This window comes from Amphiura filiformis, chromosome 5, assembly GCF_039555335.1.
Source record: "Amphiura filiformis chromosome 5, Afil_fr2py, whole genome shotgun sequence".
Lineage (NCBI taxonomy): Eukaryota > Metazoa > Echinodermata > Ophiuroidea > Amphilepidida > Amphiuridae > Amphiura > Amphiura filiformis.
The window spans coordinates 43,707,336-43,721,587 of NC_092632.1; the positions used below are offsets into that span (position 1 = coordinate 43,707,336).

Genomic DNA, 14,252 nt, shown 5'->3' on the forward strand with positions numbered 1-14,252 from the left:
AAGAATGCCTAGGCAGGACCAGAATCCATCCACTAGTAACCTCAACAGAACACAACTGGCCACGATTATCCACGCGTATCCATGATCGACTGGTGTCAGTTGAAGAGTGCCTTACTGAGGGCTTAGTGGCGACCATCTCAGTAGATATAAGGTCAAATTGTCTGGATGGATAATGAAAGATGTCATATACCATACAGCAGATTCCAGGTATTTCGAGCAATCAAGTTGCATGAATTGAGTACGGACGTGTTGCGTTGATCGACTCCGTTATCTTTATCAATAGATATTTGACGCTAGGTGGTTTAATGAGGGTTATTGCACTTACTTATTGACCAAAATAAATACAGTTTATAGGATGATATGGTACACTTTAATATTTTCAATCTGTCACATATACAAAAATTATTTACAGAATAAAATTAATGATTATACATTTATATACATAGCTTTTTAATTGCCATAAACTTAGTTACAGGAAGAGTATTCCATAATATTGCAGCTCTATAATGAAATGTTCGCTTCCGTGCAACATTACTTTCCAAGGCGGGACAACAAATTCATTAAATGTCTGGCTGCGCGTTCCCTATGAATGAACCATTTATACGATGTTGAATTATGCAGTTTCATAGTGTTTAGCTACTTTTCTGCTCATACTGCAGTTACTGTCCGTTTTCCTATACACAATACACAGTGCTCTCACCATTGACGTGTGACCTCAACAAATGATGTATGTTGGGAGAATGGACACTTGCCTAGTTAACATCACTGTGTGAAAAATAACCAGCCAATATTTTATTTATTCTCCAAAACTTCTAGCAAATATATTTCTCTAACATGACCTAAAATTACAGCTAGGTTAGATGTTCAGAAATGGTCGCACTTTTGTAAAATATGAGTGAGGGCAAGGCATAGCTAGCCAACTCCCCGTGTTAATTGAATGGAGATTTGACCGAAAATATTGGTATCGGACCGCTCACTTCTGAAGGATGCCACAAAAAACGGTAAAAGCTACATTTAAATTATTCTAAATAGGTTCTAGAAAATAAAGTTTTGTAACATGTCCTAAATTTTTAGCTAATTTAGATGTTTGGAGAGGGTCGCACTTTTGTGTTTTAGGAAGGATATGTAAACGACAGATAACACCAAAAATATGAAGAAATTATTTCCAAACTGTGTTAAGTCAACAATCATTATGTTGCTCATTTTGAAGAATGCTGGTTAACAAAAAGCAGGTCTTTGTCTCATTTCGTGAACAATGGTACACATACCATTGTTTCCTTTCGTTTCCTTTATAATCGGTTACCCAACTGAAGCTGTAATACCAGCTTTATTGCGATGTCGCACATTGAAAACAGACACTTGTACACAACCAGAGAAGATCTGATTTAATCAGTTGAGCTGCTTCAATGAGTGTTATCTTGGTTTAATAGCTTTTAATGGGGTTTAAGTCCTGCAAAGGTCGAGATGAATTCTACTGTAGACATGACTGCATCATGTATTTTAAAGGGTTTAGCCATGTTTACTATGAGTGCAAGAGCTTTAGGAAACCTGTATTATCCGTCAATTTCTCCGAATTATGTTAAACAAAACTCATTAAAATTCTAATAAAAATAAAAATAATGGTGTCAAAATGTGTATTTTTAATGTATAAATTACTGTTATACCCCCACTGTCATTACAAATTGCCTATTTCCCCCTCTATCGATCGCTAAAATGATAAACAGAGGGCAGTATCATTCTATTAATAATAATTAAATACTGCCCTCTGTTGGCGACTTCGGCGACAAAGCAGCACATCTGCTGAGATCACGGCTGAGATGTTAAATTTGAATGTATGACACTCTTGCATACCAAATTTGCTAAGCGATTTTTCACGACTAAGAGTTACACATGAGTTACAGTGACGTCAGCACCATCTTACTTACCATACTATATTACGTATTTAGCAGTAAACCCCGATAGAAATTGATGACGTCATCGTAATTATTCCTTTATTTCATCGGCATCAAGATTCTGGTCTCAAAACTCCGAGGCTGGAATTTCGCGATTAGCCTACAATCAACAGAGGGCGCTATGTAGAGTTATTAACGACAGGGGGTGAAAGATCAGCTTCACGATATAAATCAAAGAAATACGATTTATTGAGTCATTGGCGATGATGCATACGTATTGTAACACACATTTGACACCATAATTAATCAGATATTAAATTATAAGTATTTGGTTCTTCAAACTGGAGAAAAATTAACGGACAATACAGGTTTTCCTATTGCTCATGATGAGTGTATGCATAGGAACAATAATTGTCACAACATTCATAGTGCATATGAAAGAGGAAAGTCACAAGATCAACAGTTTAGCATTATCAATTTTGTTAGCTCATACGAAATTCTTAAAATAGGCTTGTATAATTAATGTTGTATTTTTTTTTTTTTTTACATACTTACATTATATAAAAAAAAAAGTAATATAGTAGCGGCTGCTGAAAGTAAGAAATGGAGTGTGGGAAAAGATAGCACCGAAGGAATTTAAATAACGACCTCAAGACAAAATATTTCTGTTTTATACTTGATTCGACTTGGATACATCTGCAAGACTAGTGTAATAATGCTGTGAATTTCCACGTTTCAGCTTTCTGTGATTGTCTATTTTTTCTTGCCAACGTTTCTGCAATGGATAGATTAGACAGTTGAAACCCGTACATATGGTAAACACACCGCAAAGTATTAAAGGAGGTTTGAAACTTCCCGTTGCATCTCGAAGAAAACCTGGAAATGACAAGATAAAACAACATATTATATTGGATTAACTCAGACGATTGCTTTGATTCTTTAGTACTTCTGATCAGTCAATTTTTAAGGGTTTGGCCATGTCCCGGGGCCATGTTTACCATAAGGGTCACAATTGAGCTGAAGGTGATACAAGCAACAAAATTGGTATATACTCTCCTTATGGGTCACTCTTTAGAAAAAAATACACCCCCTATGGAAGAAGACATGAACTTAATCTCCCGCACAGGGAGTGTGAAATACAATATGGGGTTTCCTGAATGGATACTCAATTTGATATACTGTATACACACCCTGTGTGGGAGATTAAGGTCATGTCTTCCACAGGAGGTGTATGGATTTAAACTGGAATAACCCAATACGTTTTTAGCCCTTTATACAATTCCAGAAATCCGAGGCACAGTGTCATCGCCCCGATATCCTCATGGCAGAAATCGCCATGGTAGGTTGAATCCACCGCCACGCATGGCCATTTTGTATCGACCTGTTTAATAGTTTTGAGTCGCATAATGGGCCGAAGGACATCTGACTAAAAAGGCTACTGACAATAGCCCCGATTAGGCCGGTGACTGACCTCGCCGAGTCGAGCATGGTACATATGCTTTTAGACTACCTTCATGATTGGCCTATACACTGCGCTATATAATTCGGCACATTATAAATCAGAATTATTGTCAGTTTTTGACTCAAGACGCAAGCTTCTATCTCAAGACGCAAGCTAACGACTATCATATCTGTTCAAAATATATATTCAAGTGCAAGGAACCATATCTGGTTTCTTTATACGAAATCATTTACGGGAGATATTCATCATTTTCTACCCCGGTATTCAAAGATTTTCGTCTCATATCAAACTCGTGCATAGGACATTCACGTGTATCGATCCCGGGTATTGATTTTAGTATCTCTACAGGGAAAGTAATTATTAGCCAGGCGATGTCGGTGTGCGAGGTCAAAGTTTATACGGGGATCAAAATCCAATGTTGCTCATAATTTTGTTAGACTTAATTTCAAAATATTTACTTGTCAAAATGAATCAGAACATGTATAGTTTAATCTATCTACGACTACAACCGTCCGAGCAAAAAGGTCGAATGCCAATATTTAGGATCCACTGTCAATACAGAAAATCGCCTCCGAATTTGTTGAAAACGTCTCAAAATATGTGTCTTGGAATAACAGTGGGGCATTTTTTTAAACCTTGGAAACACAACAGAATTGGTCACAAACAATATGATTAAGCTGACGTAATAATATTATGCCGAGATATCATGGATATGGTGCATTTCGATATTGACCTATGCTGTACTTTACATGTGATAAATAATTATGTGTATAATTGAATACGTTTATCATGGTAAATAACATATTTTTTATTTCTCAAAAATCGATTATGGCATACTCTAGTAGTATATACATCAAAAGAGAGGTTTAAAACTGGTCAACAGGCAGTGGCGGCACCAGGAATTTTTACGGAACATGGGGGGGGGGGGCAAAGTGAATTACAGGGGGCAAAATTAAAAATTTTGCACAAAATTGCCGCAAATTATAATTTTTGGGTATTTAAAACTGTGGGTGGGGCAAGACAAATATTGGGATATGGGGTGGTGAGGGGATTCCCACTCGCCCCTAGTGCCGCCACTGTCAACAGGGTTAACAGTCTTCATATTTGTGATCAGAATAGCAGTATGCAGCTCGTGTTATATTTTACATGTAGGATTTGAAGAAGATTGAAGAGATAAAAGAAGAAGGAAAGAAAGAAATGACAAGAAAACGGAAGATTAAATGAAGCGATGGAAGAAAAAGAACATGGTGGAGAAGAGCGATACAACGGAAGAGGTAGAGGTGGTGGTGAAAGAGGAGGAGGCGGTGGAGGCGGAGCGCTGCACCAAAAGTGACAAATTGCTTCCAAGATAATCAAGAATAGATTGTTATTTCTCATGTTCAGTTCGAAACTTGTCAAAACAACTTACCAGCAAAAAATAGAGTAACTAAACTTCCAATACCACATAGCAATAAACACCATGCTGTCGCACCTGGTGCCTTGTCTTTCGACCCTGCTGCCATTGTGCAAATGACCATGAGCATAGCGCCTGCTATCCCCATTGTCATCCCAAACACGACTGATATTGCCATCAACCCTCCGTAGCTTGTCGTGAATGGTATGATGACGGTAGCAACACCATTGACCAAATAGCACGTTCCTGTTAGCATTGATTTAGAGACGATCTTTTTATCCACTAGGTATCCTATGAGAGGTGACAACCTGGCGACGCAGACGGAAGCGCCTATTGCCGACAATAAGAACGAAGAGTTAAAGTCCGAAATGCCGATACTCGTAGAATATGGAACAATGTATACCAATATGCAGTAGATTCCCCCTTGTAGAAATCCATTTAAGATAGCTTGAAATACAAAAGGTACCCGGCGAAACAACGATAAATCAAAACTATCAGCCAACTCTTTTAAGAATGTGCAGCAAGCGTTGAATCTCCTTTCCACTGATTTGTCGTCAGTTTCTTGGCGGGAAAAATCTGATTGTGTTGGTTTCAATTTCTCATTACTTGACTTCGTCATCCAATTTTGCTCTTGATGTGAAGGACGTAAGAGTGCACCTAAAACACAGATGTTAGCCATGATGGCAGATATAAGTTGTAAGGCACCGTCTGCTTCAAAATACGTATTTAAAGTTTCCATTAAAGGAGGCCCAACGAAGAAACCTATTCCACCAGCGGCACTAGCTAATCCATTCGCAAATGCGTAGCGCTTATCAAAATAATACACAAAGCATATCATACCTGTCTGGTAGGAGATCCCCAAACCAAAACCTGTTGGAAACAGATACGGTGGAAAATTATATTGCTTTCGAGAGTGCTCCTGCTTTCCATATTCCTATATCAGTATAATGTGCACACAATCCTTTTTGGCCCATCACTTTAAATAGGGTTTCTACAGTATGTAAGGTAATACAAGGTGTACCACGAAATTGAAAGTGTGTATGAATCAAATAATGTTCCTTCTTGCAGCTATGGGATATGATCCGAAATTTACTGTGAAATATTGGGTGGGACGGTGGGTTACGGTAGTTTATACGTACCTGCGACATCAATACTGGGACTACTGCAACAAAATGATGTGTAATTTATGGATTTCAACATTGTCACAACACAACTTACCAAGTATGGGCATGATGACGTAGACTTGCCATAACTGCGTCACAAGGCTCAGTGAAAATATACATCCACAAACGATTATTCCAGCTCCTACCACGACAACTCTGTACGTTAAACGATGAGATAATGCAGATGCTGCTGGAGCTGTTTAAATAAAGATATCGGTACATACTTATGATTAAAGAAATGCCACGGGAAAATATTATGTTTCGATAGTAGGCCCATGTATAGGCTACGCAGTAACGGGACATCAATTTTCTGTAATTGTGGGATCATACGCTTGAATGATGGCAAAGTAGACGTTAAGCGAGCAGGTACAGCGTACACGCGTGAAAATCGAATAGTTCATAATACCTTAGAAAACTGCCACCATCGGTACTAGAGTTGCAGTACGAGAGGTTTTGATGTCCATTACGCTATAACTCTGACTATAAGGCAAATGTATATCGAACGTTTGATGTTATTTACATCCCGAGTATACATCCGCCTTCGTTAGAATCCTGTTGAAAAGCGCATGGAGTATGGGACATCGCATCCTTTCTATTCGCTGTCGTAGACATGACGTCATATAGGTGACACCGGGGCGATACCATAGCGACTGGATCACGCTTTCATGAGAACGGCAATGGCGATATTAATGTTTGGAATTTATTTATCATATTTAAGACCTAAAACCTCATGATTTAAGAAGGAAAACATCTTGCAAACGCTTACTAGGTAAGACAAGATTAATAACTTCCTCTTTTATCTTTTATAAAGCCTTCCTTTCTTTTAACGTGCTGTTAAAAGAATCAACCAAATTTTCCATTCAGTTTTAAAATGCAATATTTATGCAACTTACAGATTATAGGCCTGTCTACTACTTATAGCAGATTGCTGAGCTGCTGTTCTTACCTGTAGAAAGCAAAATGAACATAAAAGATGACCCAATCCACCCAGTTTGTGAAGCAGTGGCGTTAAAGCGCGTCTCCCATTGCAACATCAGAATACCTAGGCAGGACCAGAATCCATCCACTAGTAACCTCAACAGAACACAACTGGCCAGGACTACCCACGCGTATCCATGATCGACTGGTGTCTGAGTTGAAGACAGCCTTACTGAAGGCTTAGTGGCGACCATCTCAGTATGTCAGGATTGTCAACGTTGGTCAAATTATCTGGATTGATAATGAAAGATGAAATGATATAAATACCAGCTGATTCCAGGTATTTAGTATGTTCCGACTATACTTATAAATACGCATGTGACCCATGGGCAAGACAAGACCAAGGCCAGCAGGTGTGACCAAATCCCCGGGGACCAAATCCTTATGCCATTACCACTATACAGAAAAGGACAGAAACTCTTTAGATAAATATCATTAAATTTAAGTATTATTTGAATGGCAAAATTATTACACATGGAAGGATTCCGAATTTGTCATAATTATATGTTATCAAAACAACATTTTGAAAGTATTTGCCAACGGAAAAAATCTTTATCGACGAAAACGTTTACAATATAACCACAAAGAAAGATGAACAAAATAAACAATTTTGCTGCACTATAGTCTCGTGTTGTTTACCGTCTCGCGCCTTTGCATTCAAATTTAAAGGAACTTAAGGAAGACCACCCGCTGTGTAGAAGGTCACTTCGAGACTTACTATCTACAAGCTGTTATGGCAGCACTGAAGTGGTCACGTGCGTATTTATTAGTAAGTATTTATAAATATAGTCGAAGCCCACTGGTATTTCGAGTAGTCCAAGTTACGTGAATCGAGTACGGATGTATTGCGTTGATCGACTCAGTTATCATTATCACTACTATACCGTAAAGCGGGGTGACTTTGGACAGTGGGGTGACTTTGGACACGCATGTATGACAGGTTTGCTCAATTTTTTTTTTTCTAAAAAATCATTGATTTAAATTTAAATTAATGATTTTTTTTTGGAAAGAAATAGTGATTAGTGTTTTGCGACACTCATACCCGCCTGGAATAGTGAAAAAAAGGTCTATAAAGGTCATACGCCCCGGTTTTAAAAGTATAATAATGGAATCAAATGAATTGTGTCCCACCCCCCTGCACGATCCTGTGGGGCAAACGGGGCTTTTTGTCAAGGAATAAGGTGTCACATTACAGTATGCTTGGCAAGAACAGATTTAAATTCAGTCCTTATTAAAATTTTAAAAACATGGAGAGGTTGTGAACTTTAAAATGCACGATACAGAACTAATTTTGGGGGATAGTCAGTGTAAATAATTTAATTATCATCCAGGCAACAATTTGTGTATTTTTTTACAGGGCTGTTATTGTCGTGTCGCAGGCTTCAGTGCATTCCATTTATATTGTCCAGCTAAGCATTATGGCTTTTTGCAGGCTTCAGTGCATTCCATTTCTGTGACCTGTAAACTAGAGCTTCCCTCTCTAAACAACAACGTCAGCGCTTGTTTACCATGTTTACAAAACAAGCTACGTGTATGAAAATTCTTTTTTCTAAATGAATGTTAAATGTAAACCCCTGAAAAAAGCCTCTTTGGCAGTTGAGATTGGATTAAAATTTCCCGTCCTTTGACCCACAGGTAGCTACAGCCCGGGAGCTACAGGTGGTGTATTTTCTCAATTATTTCACTTTGTAATTTTAGCATGTTATATATATTTTTTTAATATTTATGTATTTTGTATAACATACAATTTCGGCCTTCGGGCCTCGATGTTGTAGGCTACTAATAAAATAATCCATGCGATTACCCGGCTTTCGCGATTAGTAAAAATCATCAAGGCCTTGGGTTTGGTGGTGGATTATAAATACATGATTAAATACATGAATTCATGCATGTCGTGACTTCTTGATTAAAGCATTGTCATGATTTTGTCTTCACCTTGAATATGAATTCCTAGATAATGCGGTATTATGAATGCATATTACTAAATATTGTCCCGGAATATTGTTTTTACGTTTGAAATCAAGAAAATCTCGATGTTCTGACCTTGATGACGCTATTGTCTCCTGATTTTATGTTTATCATTTACTAGTACTTTGCAGCTCTTTGCAAAGGTTTATCTCTCAAAGTCACGCGCGTACCTGCGTAACTGTGAAATCAGTCTTCCCGCGTATATGTCTACGCAACCAGCGCCAGAAGGGGCGCCAGCCCATCATGATTTTGGGTTTTTAGTTGTCAGAAAAAAACAAATTTGTTTTAAGTAATCAAGAAATTACATGATCAAAAATTTTACAACACTGCAGAGCGCAGAGCTGAAAACACAAAAAGTGGCCCAAATGCGCAAAAAGTAGAAGATGCAAGTCAATGAGGAATATATAAGCTCTTTGCATTGCATCAATGAAAATATACATAATTATACTATCTGTGATTATACTCACATCATTATGGCCAAATGATAAGGTCATTCAATGAAGGAAGAATCATGCGATAGGCATGATAATAAATAATTATAATACTCACGGCATGGTTGATCAATCAAGTTCATTCAATGAAGCTAGCATCAAGCAATTCCGGCGTTGCCAAGCAGACCTTGCTGCCATGTAAATGCCAAAAGCCAAATAAAAGTTGAATTTATAAAGCATCCTCAAACAAACGTTTGTTTCTCCCCTGATTTCTATACATGTACTAGAGTATTACACTTATTTTAAATAGATACCAGAGCCAACTGGATATAACCAGATCGAACTTATAAAGCTTCCACAAAACAATATTATATTGTGGTATGATATTAAGCAAAATCAGTCTAAAGTCGGGCATATTCAATTTTCAGTTTCTTATAGGATTGTAAACAGCATTTGCACAGCTACATTTTGCCGAAAACCCGATTGAATTTGGACAACCAGTTCAAAAAATATGAGGAGTGAAAGAGTTTCCAAAACAGTAGGAAACAAAAGGAAATATTTCTTTTGTTTGCCTAGATCTCAAAATTATTTGTTTCTACCCGGGTTTCTACTTAACAATTCTTTTAAATAGAAACCAGAGCTAACTGGATATAACTAGCTACTACTATAATTTAACCGAGGGCGTATGTCAACGGAAGCATCGAAATAAATGAACACAGACACAGATAATTTAAGTCAATTAAGCTACGGTCCATGGTCGATTTGTTGCCATAAGCAATGTAAGAGACTGATCAAAATGGGAAAATATATAATAAGCCCAATCGCCATTGGGTCAGTCCATGTCGAAACAGATTGAGTGTACACCCACCCTCTTGGATTTTGCTCTCCTTTGGCTCAGGGGTACCTTTCATGGATCCCTAGGTGAGGTCACAAGAAAAATTCAAATTCCATTTCGTTTGCGAATGGCGGGCAATCAAAGTTTGACGACCTCGACCAAAATTGTGAATTTAAGGGGTCCAAATGACAAAGTGCTCTCTTTGAGGGGCACTTTCTTCTTAATTGAATCAGTTGTGATCCTCTTTTTGAATGTGGTCACTCACTGGCTGTGTCTGAAATACCTAATGCCAAAAAAGATAGATTTCGGAATTTCGTTGGGATTTCAGAGGGGTCAAAATCAGCACTTCGTACTGTTCAATCAAATTATCTTGATTTTGAAGGACCCATGATAATGTCACAGTGCACTTATAGGTCCTAATTATGTTCAGAATGGATTAACCATATGCCAATGTCTATGAGCAATTCAAAAAAGAGAAATTTCTAGACCCCTACAGAATTTTAGGCCACCCCTAAAGTGGTTCAGCCACAAATGGCACTTAAAGTCGGCAAATTTTGACCCCTAATAACTTTAGGTGTACACCAGATATGAATTTCTAGTCTTTTGCATCTGAAAGAATGTAGTTTAATGTTACTAGGAACATAAGATTTGTTTTGTATTTTTGTGTTTTAGTATTAAGTTGACGCTTTCAAAAATAGTCATTTTTGCCTAACATACCATGCATACAGGATACGGTACAAAATGCCAATTTTAGTATGATATTTTTTTATATTTTTGATCACTTTATAGCCATTTGTATTATTTTATCCTGATATTTCAAGTTGCTCTTGAGTCAAGTAATAAGAAAAAACTACTTTCTAATCCTCTGTATGGATTTTTAAATCAAAATGCACTTCCTGGCAACGATGCACATGCAAAGTACAGGTTATGGGGTCAAATTTTCAGAATGCTCCCAATTATGTCAAGTAATATATCAAATTACTCGTATGGTCATGAAAATACAAAAAATGTATAGTTTGTTATGTGTCAGACCTTTCAGGAGGGCGCTATGACGAAAAATGTTCATAGGTCAACAACCTTTTGAAAGTATCAAAACACAAAAATACAAAACAAATCTTATGTTCCTAGTAACATTAGACTACATTCTTTCAGATGCAAAAGACTATAAATTCATATCTTGTGTACACCTAAAGTTATTAGGTGTCAAAATTTGCCGATTTTAAGCGCCATTTGTGGCTGAACCACTTTAGGGGGCCTAAAATTCTGTAGGGGTCTAGAAATTTCTCTTTTTTTTGAATTGCTCATAGACATTGGCACATGGTTAATCCATTCTGAACATAATTAGGACCTATAAGTGCACTGTGGCATTATCATGGGTCCTTCAAAATCAAAGATAATTTGATTGAACAGTATGAAGTGCTGATTTTGACCCCCTCTGAAATCCCAACGAAATTCCGAAATCAATCTTTTTTGGCATTAGGCATTTTAGACACAGCCAGTGAGTGACCACATTCAAAAAGAGGGTCACAACTGATTTAATTAAGAAGAAAATGCCTCTCAAAGAGAGCGCTTTGTCATTTGGACACCTTAAATTCCCAATTTTGGTCAAGATCGCCAAACTTAGATGGCCCGCCATTCGGAAACGAAATTGAATTTGAATTTTTTTCTTGTGACCTCACCTAGGGGTCCATGAAAGGTACCCCTGAGCCAAAGGAGAGCATAATCCAAGAGGGTGGGTGTACACTCAGTCTGTTTTGACATGGACTGACCCCATTCTAACTTTTTTGAGACACTTTGACCTCTGACATATCGGGAAAATTGACATAATTATTAATATTTTTCTTATTATTGTCATTATATTGATCATTAAAAATATTAAATAATTAAAAATAAAATACTAATATTTTTTATATTTGTTCTAATTATTGTGACTCATTTTACATTATATTTTGTACGTACAAAAAACCCAATATTTCTGAATTTTCTGAAAGGTCTAAGGACAAAGTGTCCCAAAACTGCAAAAACTGCCCTACAATGCATTGCAAACTTCCAATGCCGATTTGGCTTATTACCACCAAACATGGAACAGACTTATAGGGCCTACATAAACAGTTGCAAATATCTGAAATTGGGTCGTAGTCCATAAGCTACTTTTTGTAGGGGCCTTAGTTAAGGAGTTGGTTGTAATTAAGTATCTAGAACCGTATTTTTTACATCTACCATGTAAAAGTATGGATTGTCCGGAGTGCGAAATGGTATACATGTTTCCAAAATTGTAAGTGGTACATTAATCCTCAAGGTCAAATGCAAAGTGACCCCTAAAAATACCGGTTTTTTTAAGGCTAAATCACAAATAATGTAATTCCAGGGCCTGAATTTAGTTTTTAGTGTGCTACCAGTGATTTAACGAGAAGAAAGTGTGTTCATTTTTACTTAGAAACAACATTTCTTCTTTCCTGTTACCAAATTGACAATCTCTTTCATGTGAATAGCCTGTGATTTATAGTGCGCTATCCAATTTTATGACTTCACCAAACCCAGAGGAAGGGGACCAGGTCCAGCAGAAAGTCAGACTCACCCCCGGGGAGGGCACTCAACTTAAATTTTGGTAGGGGTGTGCGGCTTTGGGAACTAAGAACTGATTTTCGGGCAAAATAGGGGCTTGAAGAACTGAAATTAGGGCCAAATTATAGGCTGTTGAGCTAAAAAAATTCTAAATTATTTCCAAATTTGAGCTTAAAGAGCTACAATTGTCAGAGTTTGAGGCTCAAAGAACTGGAGCAGATCCAAATGTGGGGCTTAAGGAACTGCCGGAGAGCCTGAAAAAGGGACCCTTGAGCGCCGCACATACCCGTACCACCTTAACATGTGAGTGCCCCCCCCCCCACCAGGTTCTACGCTTTCGCTTTTAAGTCATGTAAGAAGTCAACATTAATATTACATCAAACAAATTATATGTGTATGGAAAGACTACAAGATACGATTAATGTATTGCAATGGTATCATCTCATCAATGATACCATGGTTACAGAGGTACGGTATTGAATCTTAGAGGATGGTAGGAAGAGATTCATGTCAAATCACACAAATATTTACTTGCTCACTTGATTTTATTTGATTTGATTCAGCATATCATCACAGAGTCAATACAAATATTGCACAGTTTTATACAAAATTCTTATAAAATACAAATTGAAAGTATATAAAATATATGACATGATAATATGCCAAGGATGTCCCTTAAAGTCAGAGACTTATTTCCAAATATAAACAATGAAAAAAAATATATGCAACTACTTAAAACATGAAACACCTAGATTAAAATATTAAAAACATTTGACATTTTATTATTACATTGATTGTTTAGTTAGAGGTTAATGACTGCGCATCAGTTGTTTTGAGGGTATTGTGAATTATTATTTATATCAGGCTTTTGAGCGATACAATAAAACTGTATATTGTACAATATTTTCAAAATACCCGGATGCAATACAATATTTCTTGAATATTGTACGCGTATCGCGTACGCGTCGCGAGTTACCATGGTGACGGCACCAACACGCGTCATGATACAACAGCACAACAATACGATACACTACAGACATCGTAACGGCTCACAGGAGATTTCGTACTGTATAAACAAGTAAAATCACAAACTTAATTCGCGGCAATTCTGGAGTATGATAACCTTAGGAAATCTACAAATAAACATATATATAATTATTCCGAAATTGTCTTTGGAGAGTAAAGAGCAGAAAACAAGAAGGTCAAAAGGTAAGCTTACTTTACAATACACATTGGTTAAACCAGGAAATAAATAAGATTGGGAAGTGACACTTGAGATAAAAAGTAATACAACTAGGGAAGCCGCCATTACCTTGCCATCGCGTAGGCCTGGAACACTACCGCGATTTCTACCGGCTGCATCGCGCCCGTGCTCCGCGTTCAAGTCATGAAAATTACCAGTAAAATCGTGGCTTGCTGCATCCACGGTTAGACTTTTTCAAGCCTGCTACAGTGCTTTTTCAAATGTTGAACAGCTTTTTTAATACTTTTAATTACATTTCTTAGCGCATCCATGAACTTAATTTATCAAATACATTAAATCAACCAACAATCCCGCTATCCGG

General features: G+C 37.2%; 1 protein-coding gene across 1 annotated transcript; it reads right to left on the reverse strand.

Annotated features, from left to right (window-relative positions):
* Window positions 1-1,502: 1,502 nt before the first annotated feature.
* On the reverse strand, window positions 1,503-9,555 carry LOC140153187 (monocarboxylate transporter 12-like). The gene is made up of 5 exons (XM_072175864.1): window positions 9,406-9,555; window positions 6,857-7,119; window positions 5,966-6,106; window positions 4,763-5,617; window positions 1,503-2,768 (listed from the first exon to the last, which is right to left on the reverse strand). Exons 2-5 carry the CDS (start codon window positions 7,080-7,082, stop codon window positions 2,563-2,565), a joined length of 1,428 nt encoding a protein of 475 aa, XP_072031965.1. The 5' UTR covers window positions 7,083-7,119; window positions 9,406-9,555; the 3' UTR covers window positions 1,503-2,562.
* Window positions 9,556-14,252: the final 4,697 nt, after the last annotated feature.

Excerpts from the sequence above, each read along its gene's own strand:
- LOC140153187 (XM_072175864.1), bottom strand. The coding sequence starts at position 7,082 with ATGGTCGCCACTAAGCCTTCAGTAAGGCTGTCTTCAACTCAGACACCA. Across the intron at positions 6,107-6,856 it reads GTTCATTTTGCTTTCTACAG|CTCCAGCAGCATCTGCATTA; the intron begins GTAAGAACAGCA and ends TTATTTAAACAG. Across the intron at positions 5,618-5,965 it reads CGTCATCATGCCCATACTTG|GTTTTGGTTTGGGGATCTCC; the intron begins GTAAGTTGTGTT and ends TGTTTCCAACAG.